This window comes from Pipistrellus kuhlii, unplaced genomic scaffold (assembly GCF_014108245.1).
Source record: "Pipistrellus kuhlii isolate mPipKuh1 unplaced genomic scaffold, mPipKuh1.p scaffold_m20_p_15, whole genome shotgun sequence".
In the NCBI taxonomy this organism is placed as follows: Eukaryota; Metazoa; Chordata; class Mammalia; order Chiroptera; family Vespertilionidae; genus Pipistrellus; species Pipistrellus kuhlii.
The window spans coordinates 28,318,285-28,331,599 of NW_023425460.1; the positions used below are offsets into that span (position 1 = coordinate 28,318,285).

General features: G+C 42.4%; 1 protein-coding gene across 50 annotated transcripts in view; it reads right to left on the reverse strand.

The window, feature by feature from the left end:
- SORBS1 (sorbin and SH3 domain containing 1) overlaps nt 1–13,315 on the reverse strand; it is a 210,608-nt gene that overhangs the window by 104,614 nt on the left and 92,679 nt on the right. For all 50 annotated transcript variants that reach the window (XM_045581918.1, XM_045581922.1, XM_045581920.1 and 47 more), the window contains exon 3: nt 632–686. In XM_045581918.1, the coding sequence (XP_045437874.1) occupies nt 632–641 (10 nt within the window). In that variant the 5' untranslated portion in view covers nt 642–686. The remainder of the gene's footprint in view (nt 1–631; nt 687–13,315) is intronic.

Sequence of the window (13,315 nt, forward strand, 5' to 3'; positions counted from 1 at the left end):
CTCTGCCTCAAACTCCTGGCTGCACAATGAGCAGGGGCTTGTTCCATTCCCCATCTTCCCTAGCCCTGCTGTCCACCCCAGCTCTAAATTCAATATACTCAAAAAGGTTCATTTGTGTAGGTCTTGATTTTTACTACCAGAGGCATAGCAAAGGGGAGCAAACCGCTCTGTCAGCCTGGATGAAGGAAGGGTTAGATTAGCTTGCATCCAGGGGCAATTGTAGTCCTTCGGTTTAATTTGTGCTGTACTCACTGGGATTAAGAAATGCCATTGAGGTGCATACATGTCAAAATTTATCAAATTGTATATTTAAAAGATCCACAGTTTACTGAATGCCAATTATACCTCCATAAAGTTGTTAAAAATAGAGAGAAAGGAAGCTATTACAAAGATGAGGACATGTGCATGTAAAGTGTATAGCATAGTTCCTGTCACGTGGTAGAGAATAAATCCTCAAAAATGCCTGTGATGATATTGATGATGACGATTTATGACAAAGCTCTGGCACTTACCCAGGTCTCAAAAATAAAAAATGAAATGTAGCTGGAACCTTCAGAGTAAGTAGGAAATCTGGGGAAACTGCCCAGTTTTGTAGATTTGTCCAGAAGAAAAGGGTTTTTAAATGACTTACCAGAGCTCATGGTGGTGACAGGACAAATCTTCTGCAAATGGGGCTCGGCACTGCTCTGCAGAAAAACAAAATCACACAATGAAACCGATAAATGGCAAGTTTGAGATAAGTCCCTGTGGCTCGCATTGAAAAGGAAAAAACAACACATGTATCCTTGATAAAACAGAGCTGAACCAGGAGTCAACTTGGCCAAGCTACTGGTCTGCTACGTACTAACAGGACCGTGGGCATGTCACTCAGCTATCTTGGCCACAGTTTTGTTGCCTGTACTTGATTTCAATACTATCCACACAGCTCTAATCCTATATAATAAAACCCTAATATGCAAATCAACCAAACAGCAGAACGACCAGTCACTATGATGTGCACTGACCACTAGGGGGCAGACTGAAATGCAGGAGCTGCCCCCTGGTGTCAGGGCACTCCCACAGAGGGAGGACCACTCAGCCAGAAGCTGGGCTCATGGCTGGCAAGAGGGCGCAGGCTGGGCTGAGGGACCCCTTCCCTCTCCCCTACCGCTTCCCCTTCCCCCCGTGCATGAATGCTGTGCATTGGGCCTCTAATATACAAATAAAACCCTAGAGTTACATGAGTGCACATGGGTCATGGAGAGGGTGGAGGAAAGAACCAAGTTTTAGGAGAAAGGTGAAATCACAATATTATTGGAGGTTAATAATAATAACAATAAGAGTAGCAGCAATAAATAAATCTTATAAAGCATAGGGAAATGTTCAAGATGCTTTAATTATATTAATTCACTTGATTCTCACAATGACCCTATAAGGAAAGCACTAACACTGTGTTAATTCATACACATGAGGAAACCGAGGCGCAGAGAGGTGAACAGAGAGTTGCTACTGGAACCCAGACAGCCTGACTTGAAAGCCAGGCACTTAGGCACTGCACTCACCCCTGACACCTAAATGAATAACCCTCTCAGTTAGTATGATCTCATCACCAGTAATGCCACTAGTTTCTTCTTTCTTAGAACTTCATGTAAATGGTATCATAGTGCATGTAATTTTCTGTACAGCTTCTCTTGCTCAGCATAACACAATTTAGCATTTGGCACAAATATGTGGGCCTATTTCTGGACTTCATTCTTTCCCACTGATCTGTCTTTATCCAATAACTCAGTGTCTTGAGTTTGTTATCCAATAACTTATTATAGCTTTATAGTAGGTGTTAAAATCAGGTAGCATCAGTCTTCTAACTTCGTTGTTTTTTTTTTCCAAAATTGTTTTGGCTTTTCTAGGTCCTTTGCATTTTCATATAAAGTGTAGAATCATCTTTCAAATTTTACCAAAAACAAGAACAAAAAGCCTGGCGGAATTTTTATTGTGATCATGTTGAATCTATAGATTAAGCTGGGGGAAATTTAAACCATGTTTAAATTTGCATGTTGCATTTTCCGGTTCATGAGAATAGACAATCTCTCCCTTTCTGCAGTCTTTAGTTTCTTCCAGCAGTGGTTTTGTGGTGCTCAAAGCACAGGTCTTACACATATTCCCAATAGCCAGGCGTTGCTGAACACATATGCAAGGCAATCTGTAAAGCATGTCTTCAGGGTACCGTTAAGTGGAACCTTGCTACTGCAGGTGTGGTCTGAACACAGCAGCACTGGCATCAGCTGGGAGCTTATTAAAAACGCAGAAAACTCTGAATCTACACCAACTGAGTTAGAATCTGCATTTTGAAAAGATCCCCAGATGGTCCCTCTGCCCTTTAGGGTGTGATAAGCAATGATGTAGAGGAAATCAACTCCCAGGCCCGTACATTCTGTAGCAAGGAGGTCAAGGTATGGCCTGAGGCTCTGTACAAGGAGACAAGCTTTAGTTTCCTTTCCAACATGGACACCTGTTTCCTTTTTAGGTGGCTGCCTTGCTGTCCTTGGAATTGATGGGGCAGAATGCGCAAGTCAACAAGGAAATCACTCCAAGTCCTCTGCAGCCCAAATCAGCACGAACTTTGCCTCTGTCATTGTCAACACACCTGAGATGACCCATGACCTTCAACAGCCCCCTCGGGTCATTCTCTAAGCGGCGGAAACGTGTCCTCTCAGTCAAGAACACAACCTGTGTTTTGCATGTCCCAGTGGTTTCCAACCCTGGTTTGATGATACATCAATGTGCTTCCCAGGACCAAAAGGGCTGTGGTAATAGCATCCAAACATTTTCATGCAAAACATTATTTTGGTAATCAACGTTTTATGTTAAGGTTTTACTTATTTTTAAAGCATTATTTAAGAAATGGTATTATTCAATCACAGAGCTATCTTAACAGAAATAACTTCTATTCCTTTACAGTCCTTTTTACCTTCATCTATTATTCACCTAACACTTAAATACTTGTAACCATACGTCTGGGCAGTTTTGTGTTCTAACTTTTAAATTAAATATTTCATGAACATTTCCTGGACTTCTACAGTCATTAAATCCATCGTTTTAGTGGCTATATCGTATTTCATAGTATTAACATGCCATAATTCATTTACCAATTCCCTCTGTATAATTTAGTTTAATTCATCTTAATTTTGTAAATAAGTACATAGCACAACAGCATTCTTAGGTAGGGGAGAGATGAATGGAAACATTCTATGAACCAAACACAAAGGCTGCCTCGTCTCACACATAATGAGTGGATAGCCTTTTGCTGTTTTATATTTTTAATATAGATTCTGGCGATTTCTAAGTGTCAGCCCCTCTTACTTACAAACTAATCTTAAGTACACATGGTCAGGGCTAATACCCAAAAACTATCCATCACTTTGCCACAATGTCCATAACCACAGCAGACGCCAGCTAAGGCAGTCTCAGGGCACCTCTCCCTATGCCAGGTGCCAACCATGCAGTGGCTGGTTGTAAGAAGCTGGAAGAGAATGGGCCCAGGCTGGTAGGTAGGACACTGTTTTGACATTTTAAGAACTAGTATGACAGTAGGTGTCAATGATGATGCATAGGTGAGTACACACAAAGACTTCTGGGGGAGTAGGCTCTGTTGTTGTCACTTGGTGATTGATTGAATCTGCAGCAGGTGACACAAAATTGCAGTGGTCGTTTAAAATAAAAACTGCAGCAAGAATGGCAGTGGCAGCTGTGCCAAGGATGGCAACAGGGGTGGCAACAGCAGTGACACCCTATCCAGACTATTCCAGAGACTGATTCTGGCTCTGATTCCAGCCAACTCAGCCTCCTTGAATTCCTGTCCTGTTCTGAGTGCCATTCCCCAGCCTCCCATAAACTCAGAACTATCTGAGATTTTGCCAATAAATCCCTTTTCAGTGTGAGGTGACCAGAGGTGGTTTCTGATCGTTTGCAACCCAAAAACCTTGACCAAGAAAGACCTTCATCCCTCTGCAGTAAGACCAGCCAGATCTGAATCCCATGTGGCTCAGCAAATGGTTTTGTCAGCGAAGCTGCATCCGGAAGCTGCACAAATTGAGCCTGACCAGAAGAACGCCAAGAGCTTTTAGAAAGTCACAATCCAGTCCTTGCTGTTTATTTAGACACTAGAGGCTCAATGCACGAAATTCATGCAAGGGGTCGGCCCTCACAGCCCTGGCTTTGTCTGTAAGGACGTCAGATATAATTAGCATATTATGTTTTTATTATTATAGATAGTACAAGCTATTACAATCATATGTATTGTAGAATGTGAGAGTTTATTTTACATAAAAAATCCATGACACTTAATATTTGTTTTAAAACTAAGCTGTAGACTGTAGAGAGCTGATTTGGTTGTGCACATGATGGCACCTCTTTGGAATTTCTCCCATGTGTCCCCTCCAAGGGGAACCTTTGGGTAAAAGCCAAAAAGATGAACAGTGCCAACTAGTGACAAAACCAGACATCTTTTTCCCAGTGGGTTGCAGGAACCTACACAATATCCCAGCTTGGGTGGGCCATTGAGGGTCCAGTCACCACTCCCCTCCTTGGGCCATGGGACCTACCATACTTGGTCAAAGCATCGCAGCATCCACATAAACATTCCACCAGAAGAACAAGATGTGAAGTAGCCAGACTTGTTAAGAACGCATCTGGATAATTAACAGTTCGGTATGGTCCCTCCCTCACTCCACGACCCTATAATTCTGAGATGACACAGAATGAATAATTACTGAAAAGCAAAAGTTATACTCCCGCTTCCAGCTGAAATAGGATCCAATAACTAAATATGGGTTTTTGTTGGGGAAGGAAAGTAAGTCCTTATATGGGTGGTTCAGGGATATGTGACTAGGGAAGAATTGAGTTTGCCTCTAAGAGTGAGTTCAAGGTCCAGTGAAAGTTTGTGGAAGAGAATGAGCCTTTGGTTGACCTCTCAACACAGCATGCTCCAGCTTCTCCTATGCACTGCGGAATTTTATCTTCATGACCCCTCCCCCCAAAACACACTCTAACAAAGGACTGTAAGTTACAGGAGTGGAGACCAGATGTCATCCTCAGGAGCAAGGATACAGTGGGTGCTCTATCATGAACTTTGTTCTTGTCTTTATTTAGCCTTCAGAACCTACTTTGGAGTCTTATCTTCAAGATAACCAGACCCTCCTTAACTCCACTGCAGATGCTTAAAAGAAAGCTAGCTCCCTGACCGAACTCTGGTTAAACTCTAGCTTTGAAATGCAATCTGGGACTTGATATATTTGTAGCTACTTCCAAAGGCTTGAAAAGCATAGGAACAGCCCACAGAGCCTTACTGCTTTAAACTTACTGCTTTCAACCACCAGCAAAGCCATGCTTCTCCAGTTTTTCCATAGCTCATCCTCTTCTCAATCTCTATTAATGTCATTTCTCTCCAAGTGCGCTCTCTACGTTATTGGAGAGGGTGCAGAGGCTCCTCAGAAAGCCAGAAAGGATCAAACACTGTGCTATGAACACTTCCTTGCATGGAGAGGAAGTTAGGATAAACTCGACCCTGACATTAACTCCAGTCTGGAATCCCATAGCACAGCTAGGGGCTCAGAACACAACAAGCACAATCTTTCCGTGAAGAGATCGATGCTTCTGGAGAGGGAGCTATAGGCAAACACACCAAAGAGGCCACCCCCCATGTCCTCCCATTTCCTCCTGGAGTCCTTCCAACACAGTTTCCGTTCTAACCAATTATCTGAAATGGCCTTCAGAAAGGTTTCCAGCATGCACACGGCCAAGCCCAACGCATTCCGCACTGATCAGGGCCTCGCTGACCTTTCCACCGAACTGAGGACAGTTAACTCCTTCCTCCTCCCACAAACGCTCTGGGGTCCTGATTTCTGAGGGTCACTGTGGACCGGTTTACCGTGAACCACAAGTACCTGCCTCTAGGAAGGGGCCTCCGGGGTCTTCCGGGAGTTTAAGAGCCAGAGGGCCCTGAGTTGGTGGTCGTCATTCCTTTCCAAGGACACACTTGCTCCCTGAGGATTTCATCTGGAATATTAGAACCAGAGAATCCATGCAAGCTACACAGCCCATTTTCAAGGTTTTCCACTCATCTCAGAAGGAGGTTCCATGAGTCTCCGCAGGCTACAGTGCCGGGGCCCGCCCACCCTCTCCCTACCTTTCACTTCAACCAGGCTAGCTGTCCTTTTACCGATTTCATCCACTTATGCTTCCTGAGTTTTCCTTGGATAAATGGGTTCTGTGGCTATAAAAAAGTTTGTAAGCCAGAAAAATAATCTTCCCCTTGGTATTTAGGTGCAAAAACAGATTCAGAAAAAGTTTCCCTTTGTCTTGCTTTATAGTCCTCCAATCAAAATACTTTCCTATCCCTCTTCTAACTTCCTCGGGGCACCTTTGGCCACCTGGCAACAGAATCTGAATTCCAGATAAGAATCAGCCCTCCACAGCTGATTACTGGACAGTGCCATGTTCCCTTTTGGTATTGCCCCATAACTCACCAAACAATGCAAAGTTCTAACGATAAACTACTAGGACCAGCCAAGGCCATCACCCATCTCTCCCCACCTTCCCTCTTGGTCTCTACTGCTCCAGTCAGGCCTCATACACAAAGCCTACCAGACAGTGAGCACCTTCAGGCAGGTCAGAGTGTTGCTTGCTTCTATCCTAACATCTAGTAACGCATCCAGCACGGGGTCAGCACCCAACTAATACTGGTGGAAAGGGTATCTGTCCCTCCCATGTGTCTGAGTGCACTAATTTCTCCTCTTTCCTTTGCCACCCCCTCTGTCTAAAGTGGATAAGTTGCCTAGTCTTGTCATCTCTTCCATCTTCATGACTCATGTATCCCAGCCATCTCTGCTTTTCCATCCGCATGTTCACCATTCTAGTCCATCACCTCATTCCTAGATCATTAAAATAGCCTAATAAGGCTCAGAATCACCCTAAAAGTCCAGTACTCCCAAATTCTATCTTTAGCAGTGGAAGAGGTCCTGAGTCAGATTTCAATGGGAAAAAAACATCTACTGGATCCCTATGAGCTCAGAGGGGTTGGCTCGGTAGTACAGGGCAAAAAGAAAAAAGGTGGTGAGACTCCTAGGGGAAAATAATGTACCTAAATCACAGATCCAATGATACCATTCAAATAGCATTTCTTAAAAAAAAAAAAAAAATTATATATATATATATATATATATATATATATATATATATACACATACATATATATATATATATATATATATATATGTGTGTGTGTGTGTGTGTGTGTGTGTGTGTGTGTGTGTTTATTGGTTTATTAGAGAAAAAGGAAGTGAGAGGAACAGAGATGGAAACACTGATGAGAGAGGAACATCACTGATCAGCTGCCTCCTGCATGCCCCCTACTGGGGATCGAGCCTGCAATCCAGAGATGTGGCCTGAATGGGAATCAAACCAGCAACCTCTTGGTTTCTGTGTTGACGCTCAACTCCTAAGCCATAACGGCTGGGCCGTGAGCCACACCAGCCAGGCCAAACAGCATTTCTTTAGCAGCTACTAAGCATCTAGGACAGTGTTTGGCCTAGAGGACTCAACATGAATCAGACACAGCTGTTGACTTTGAGGCTATCAGAGTGATAGGGAGACAGACATATTCCACTGAAACATAACACGATGGGTATCCCTTCTGCTAGCAATCTGACCTAAGGGGCACAGAAAGAAAAGAAATGAACTATGCATGGGAAATACAATAGAATCAAGGAATGAATAAACACTAACATTTTTAAATGTTCAATGACATGCCTTCTCAAATCACCTCAAATGTCACACTTTGGGAAATACTAGTCTAAAACATCAAGTCCAAACTTTGTAATGTACCAGAAAAACACTGTCAGATGAGGTTCCAATTACTTCCCCAGTCTCATTTCCCCCATATACTCAATAAGCTCTACACTCCATGTGTTCCACATGTGTTATTCCTACTGAGCACCGACAAGGTTTCCCATTTCTGAGTCTTTGATCTCTTTGTTACTTCCTCTAATGCCCCTTCTCTCACCTCCCCAAACTTTAAGGCCAATCCAAGTAGCCAGATCCACATGCCCCACAATATTACAGGTTTTTATTTTGATTTAGTTTTGTTTTTAAATCTCCATTAAAATTTACAGTGATAAGAAACTCATTTTAATGAGACCTATTTACAACCACAGGATTCATAAATCCCATGCCCAAGTCCCACTAAAACCATCACACTCTCCTCCCAGGTCCATGTGGAGAGGGCTAAACAGTGGTCGCCAACCATTGGTCCGTGGACCACTGGTGGTTCATGAGGTCCAAAAAGTTGGTGACCGCTGGGCTAGAAAGTTAACTACCAATAAATCTGCAGATATTTTTTTTACCTTTTATACCTAATGGAGCCTTTAAGTCAGCATACAAAGTTGATTCTGCCAAGAAAATTGCCAATGCCCTGCTGGTATGGCTCAGTGTCAACCTATGAACCAGGAGGTCATGGTTCGATTCCTGGGCAGGGCACATGCCTGGATTGCAGGCTCGATATCCATGAGGAGTGTGTGGAAGGCAACCGATTCTTCCTCTCTAAAATCAATAAAAACATTTAAAAGAAAGAAAGTTGCCAACAACCAAATAAGAGCCCAAATTAGCTTCAAGTCTTATGAATGCAGTATTATCTGCACTTCAGACAATTAAGGAGATAGCCTGTAATCATTTATTATTTATATATTAACAGAGGTTTAATGTCCTTACTGTATAGTGTATTCGTATTTATTACCAAGAAAAATATTTAAAAGGCATGAAGAAATCATTCCCAGAAGAAAAAATGCAAGCAACGAACAGATCTATGAGAAAATGTTCACTTAACCTGATTAATTAAAGCAAGCAAACAAAAAGATTCAAATAATGACTAACCATTTTCCTGCTTCTTAAATTAGTCCACAAACTTAAAAACATTAATACTCAATGCGGACAGATGCAGAGCCGCTGGCCTGTTCCTGTGCAGCAGCCACGGTATGCTGTTTGCAGCACACTGCATCAGGAGCTATGCTCCTCTGACCCTTTCTGCATTAGGGGCAGAAATAATGGCTATATGGACCATGCAACATGGGAAAAGACTTCTTATCATTAGATTAGGGGGAAATCTTTTTTTTTAAATCTTTAAAATCTTAAAAAAAAACAAAAAACAAAACCCTGCAGGGTGTAGGTCTCTATGACATTTGTGATTATAATTATGTAAGAAACAACATACATGCATATATTCAAAGGAAATATGCCCAAATTCTAGTAATAAGATGGTAACATGATGTTATTGGTAACTTTATTTCATTCATATTTTCCAAACTGTTGGAGCAGACACAGACAGGCCCAGAATCAATAATCCCTGAACTCAGGCCCTTTTATAAGGTAGTTATAATACATTTCCTTTTTATTAAAAGGTAATTTCACACCTAGCATTTGGTAATCTTTACACCAATTGTGTAATCTTTAGAACTTTCGAGCAAGAATTCTAGGAGACAAGCTTAAAAATGTCATAGTCTTGTCCATTAGAACATGGCGGCCTGCATGGTGCATGCAATCTCCCACAGAACTAATGGCAAACACCCCAAATGTGGAATTCCAGCATGGATCGCCAGTGATTGCTTTTGTTTAATGAAGCAAACTACTCCCATGCAGTGTCTTATGAGGACAGGGGCAATAAAATGACTAGAATGTTCAGCCAGATTTCCTAAAGAAGCAATTGAACCAAAAGGTTTTGTCTTAAAATAGTCAGCAGAGGCTGCCAGGTGACAACACACAGGACCCCATTGCTCCCTGGGCCCGCTGGCTGCCAATTCCCTGCTCCTCACCCAGCTTCATGGCATTCCAGAACCCTGAGCTCCTTCGCAAACTCTTTATATGTACAACTCTGGGCACACAAGTTTCTTAAACATGCATTGTTAACCCAGAAAGTCTTGAATACAAAAACTGGCCCATTTGTGTTTCCCAAATATGGCTGTGTCTACAGAGCCCAAACAAAGCTAATTGCAGCATCCAGGACATTGGAATCCCCCACTTAGACAATCTAGATAATTCAAACCAGGGCAGATTCCCAAATACATCAGATACAAGCAAAGCATTTTAGCTCTGTTTAAATTGTAAACATATAGTCTCAAACTATAACAGGCAAGCCCTGGGTAGAGGTGATGTCTTCCTTCTGACGCGGCCGCCACACAATGTCTACCTGTGGAGAAAGCATGAGTGGAAGCATTCTGAATTCTCAGGAGAGCTACTGCTGGGCCATAGGCTACGGTATAAGTAAAGGAAACTGAGATGTTACTGTGTGCCGCTGGAAAAAAATCTGAAAGGGAGTCTGACAGAGCTTGAAAGCAGGAAAGAAGGGTAGGTTTAATATGGCAGGCGAGGTGTCCACTCGCGCAGACAGACCACAGTTCAACTTTTAACCACAAAATTCCTAGGGCTATGTTTTACCACATCATGTATCATACAGACATCTGCAGTGCAGGCCCATAACGTGCGCAGGAATGCGGGAACAGAAGATCCATTCAGCAAAAGGACATAAATACCTCAGTTCATAATACTGGCTTATTCAGGAATTGTTTGTTTTCTTTAAGAAGTTTTGAAGTTTTACTGAAAGTGTACTAACCTCGCCAAAAGCCAACATGAGACACTGAAAACATTATCTTTCCTAAGGAGGCCTCTCTTCTTGGTGGCATCTATTTAATAACTGGGGTGGAACACACACAGACAGGCCCAGAACCAATAATCCTGGAGCCCAGGCCCCTGCGGAGCCTGCAGAGGCCATCAATGCCTGGCTGTCTACACACAAAACCGGGCTCCACTCTCAGTGAGCTCTACCACATTAGCCACCGTTCTCTTCTCTTGTCACTGGATCTTGCACCGATTTTAGGCAATTTTTTTAATATATCAGGCATCCCCAATAGGGGGTGTGCAGGAGGCAGCTGATCAATGTTTCTCTCTCATCGATGTTTTTAACTCTCTATCCCTCTCTCTCCCTTCCTCTCTGTAAAAAGTCAATAAAATATATTTTTAAAAAAGGATGACATTATGATATATGTATATACTAATAAATAAAACTTTATATGTATGCCTATACATATTGTATATACATAAACACACACTTGCTCTATGTGTATCCAACTATATCAAGAATCACTTTGAACACCGAAGGTCTAAATGCACCAATTAAAAGGCATTGTCAATATAAATAAAAAAACAAGACCCAGCTGTATGTTATGGGTAAGAAACCCACTTTAACTATAATGGCACACACGATGAAAAGTAAATGGACGGAGAAAAATATATCATGCGAATAGTTGGAACAAACAAAACAGGTTGAAAAGAACTGGGTTTGAATTCAAGCTCCACCAGAGCCCTGAGCCCCTTCTCCAAATCTTTATATATAGGATACAAAATTCTATTTTTGCCAGGGCTGTGCAAATTGAGAAATCCTATAATTTCTCAGCCTCAGAGTTTATTTTAATGAAGGGAATTAATAATACCTAAGTTAATAAGGTGTTTCTAATGTTAGATTTAAAAATATATGAAACACTGTAAATTGTTGTATTATAAAAGGAAAGTATTCTAGCTAAGAAGGTGCTGGCCTAGTCCTAATATTTTTGTTTACTGCTTTAACAGACTGATGAATATAACCACTGTGTATCTTATTGTGAGCTTGATATTACCAGCATTTACCTGTACAAAACTTAGGCTTTACCCACTGAAGTGCCATCTAAGAACCTAGAGATCCATCTCTGGCTCTGCCTTACTATGCAAAGCCAGGCAATGAAGGACACTCAATAATGGCATCTGGGATGAACCTTGAGGACATTATGCTCAGGGAAGTAAGCTAAGAGTATATGATTCCATTTACATGTGGTAGCTATAGAGTCAAACTCAGAGCCAGAAAGTAGATTGGTTGCCAGGAGCTGGGGGCAGGGGGAGAATGGGGAGTTATTGTTGAATGGATATAGAGTTTCTGTTTTGCAAGATGAGAAGAGTTAAGGAGATGGATGGTGGTGGTGGTTGCACAAAATGTGAATGTACTTAATACCACTGAGCTGTGTGCTCAAAAGAGAGATAGATGTTAAATGTTATGTTATGTGTGTTTTACAGAGAGAAAGAGAGAGACTTCAGAGTTGCTACCTCTTTAGAGCCAGTTCTCGAGGAACCAAACCATTCCTATGGTGCAGATTCTGTGCAAGGCCCTGTGCCCATGCTATAGAGAACAGATTAACCGTCTCTTCATTTCTGAAAAGACTTGCTCAGAGTCCTGCAGGAGCCAGCAGGAAAACTGAGATACAGAACCCAGCACTGGCTCCCAACCATGTGCTCATTCCACTGAGCCTCCCTCACACAAGGAGGCACAGAACAGTCCCTGCCTGAAGGTTGTTCAGAGAATAGACAGGCCTAAAAGAGACATGAATGATTCTAGGGGACATTTTTATCCAGTTACGGTAATGAAATAATCCAATTTATCAACCAACGTAAGACATGGTGCCTGCCCTCAGAATCTTAGATTCCAATTGGGGAGAGAAGACGAGTGGCCTCAAAACCTGGACGAATCACTGAAGACAGCATGGGAGAGTCTCTGCAGACCGCCCTCCGCTGCAGGGTGAGCCAGCCAGGAGGATGCCACACTTCAGGACCAACCTGCAGAGACCTGGGGATGTGCTGACAAAAGCACCTTTTTCTGGATGGTGAAAGACCCCTGTAGATCTTATATTAACTTCTATTAGAGAATGTTCATTGGGGGGGTTAAGTTAAACTGAGTAAGCTCTCACACAGCATTTTCTAAGAGCCTTTAGGAAGCAATGACACCCATCCACACCCCTTTACCCACAAATACCTTTACAACTGTGTAGAAGAACTCAAGAATAAATCTACCTTGGAATTCACAGCTGCTGCTCTGTCATGTACTGGATGCATGCTCTGAGGTTGGTTAACCCTGCCAAGCTCAGTTTCCTCATCTATAAAATGGGAATAACAACACCCAAATGTCACTGTTATGGTGAGCCATAAATCAGGTCAAGCACATCAAATGCCCATCACAGTGTTAGAAAGTGCTCAGTAAGCCGTAGCTGCTATCAGCGTGATCAGCAGCAGCCATAGCGTCTGAGGCTCAAAACCTTTCATCCTCAGCTGGCTTCCCTGAGTAGCTGCAGATGGTTATTTTTTCAACTATAGCCCCGGCTCTCCTTTCAAGAGCTTACTATACCTACTTCCTCTCTCTCCTGAAGTTACATGGCCTGTCTTTCCTCAAAAGCACAATCTCCTCTATAACTCAACTTCCCTTAAGAAACAA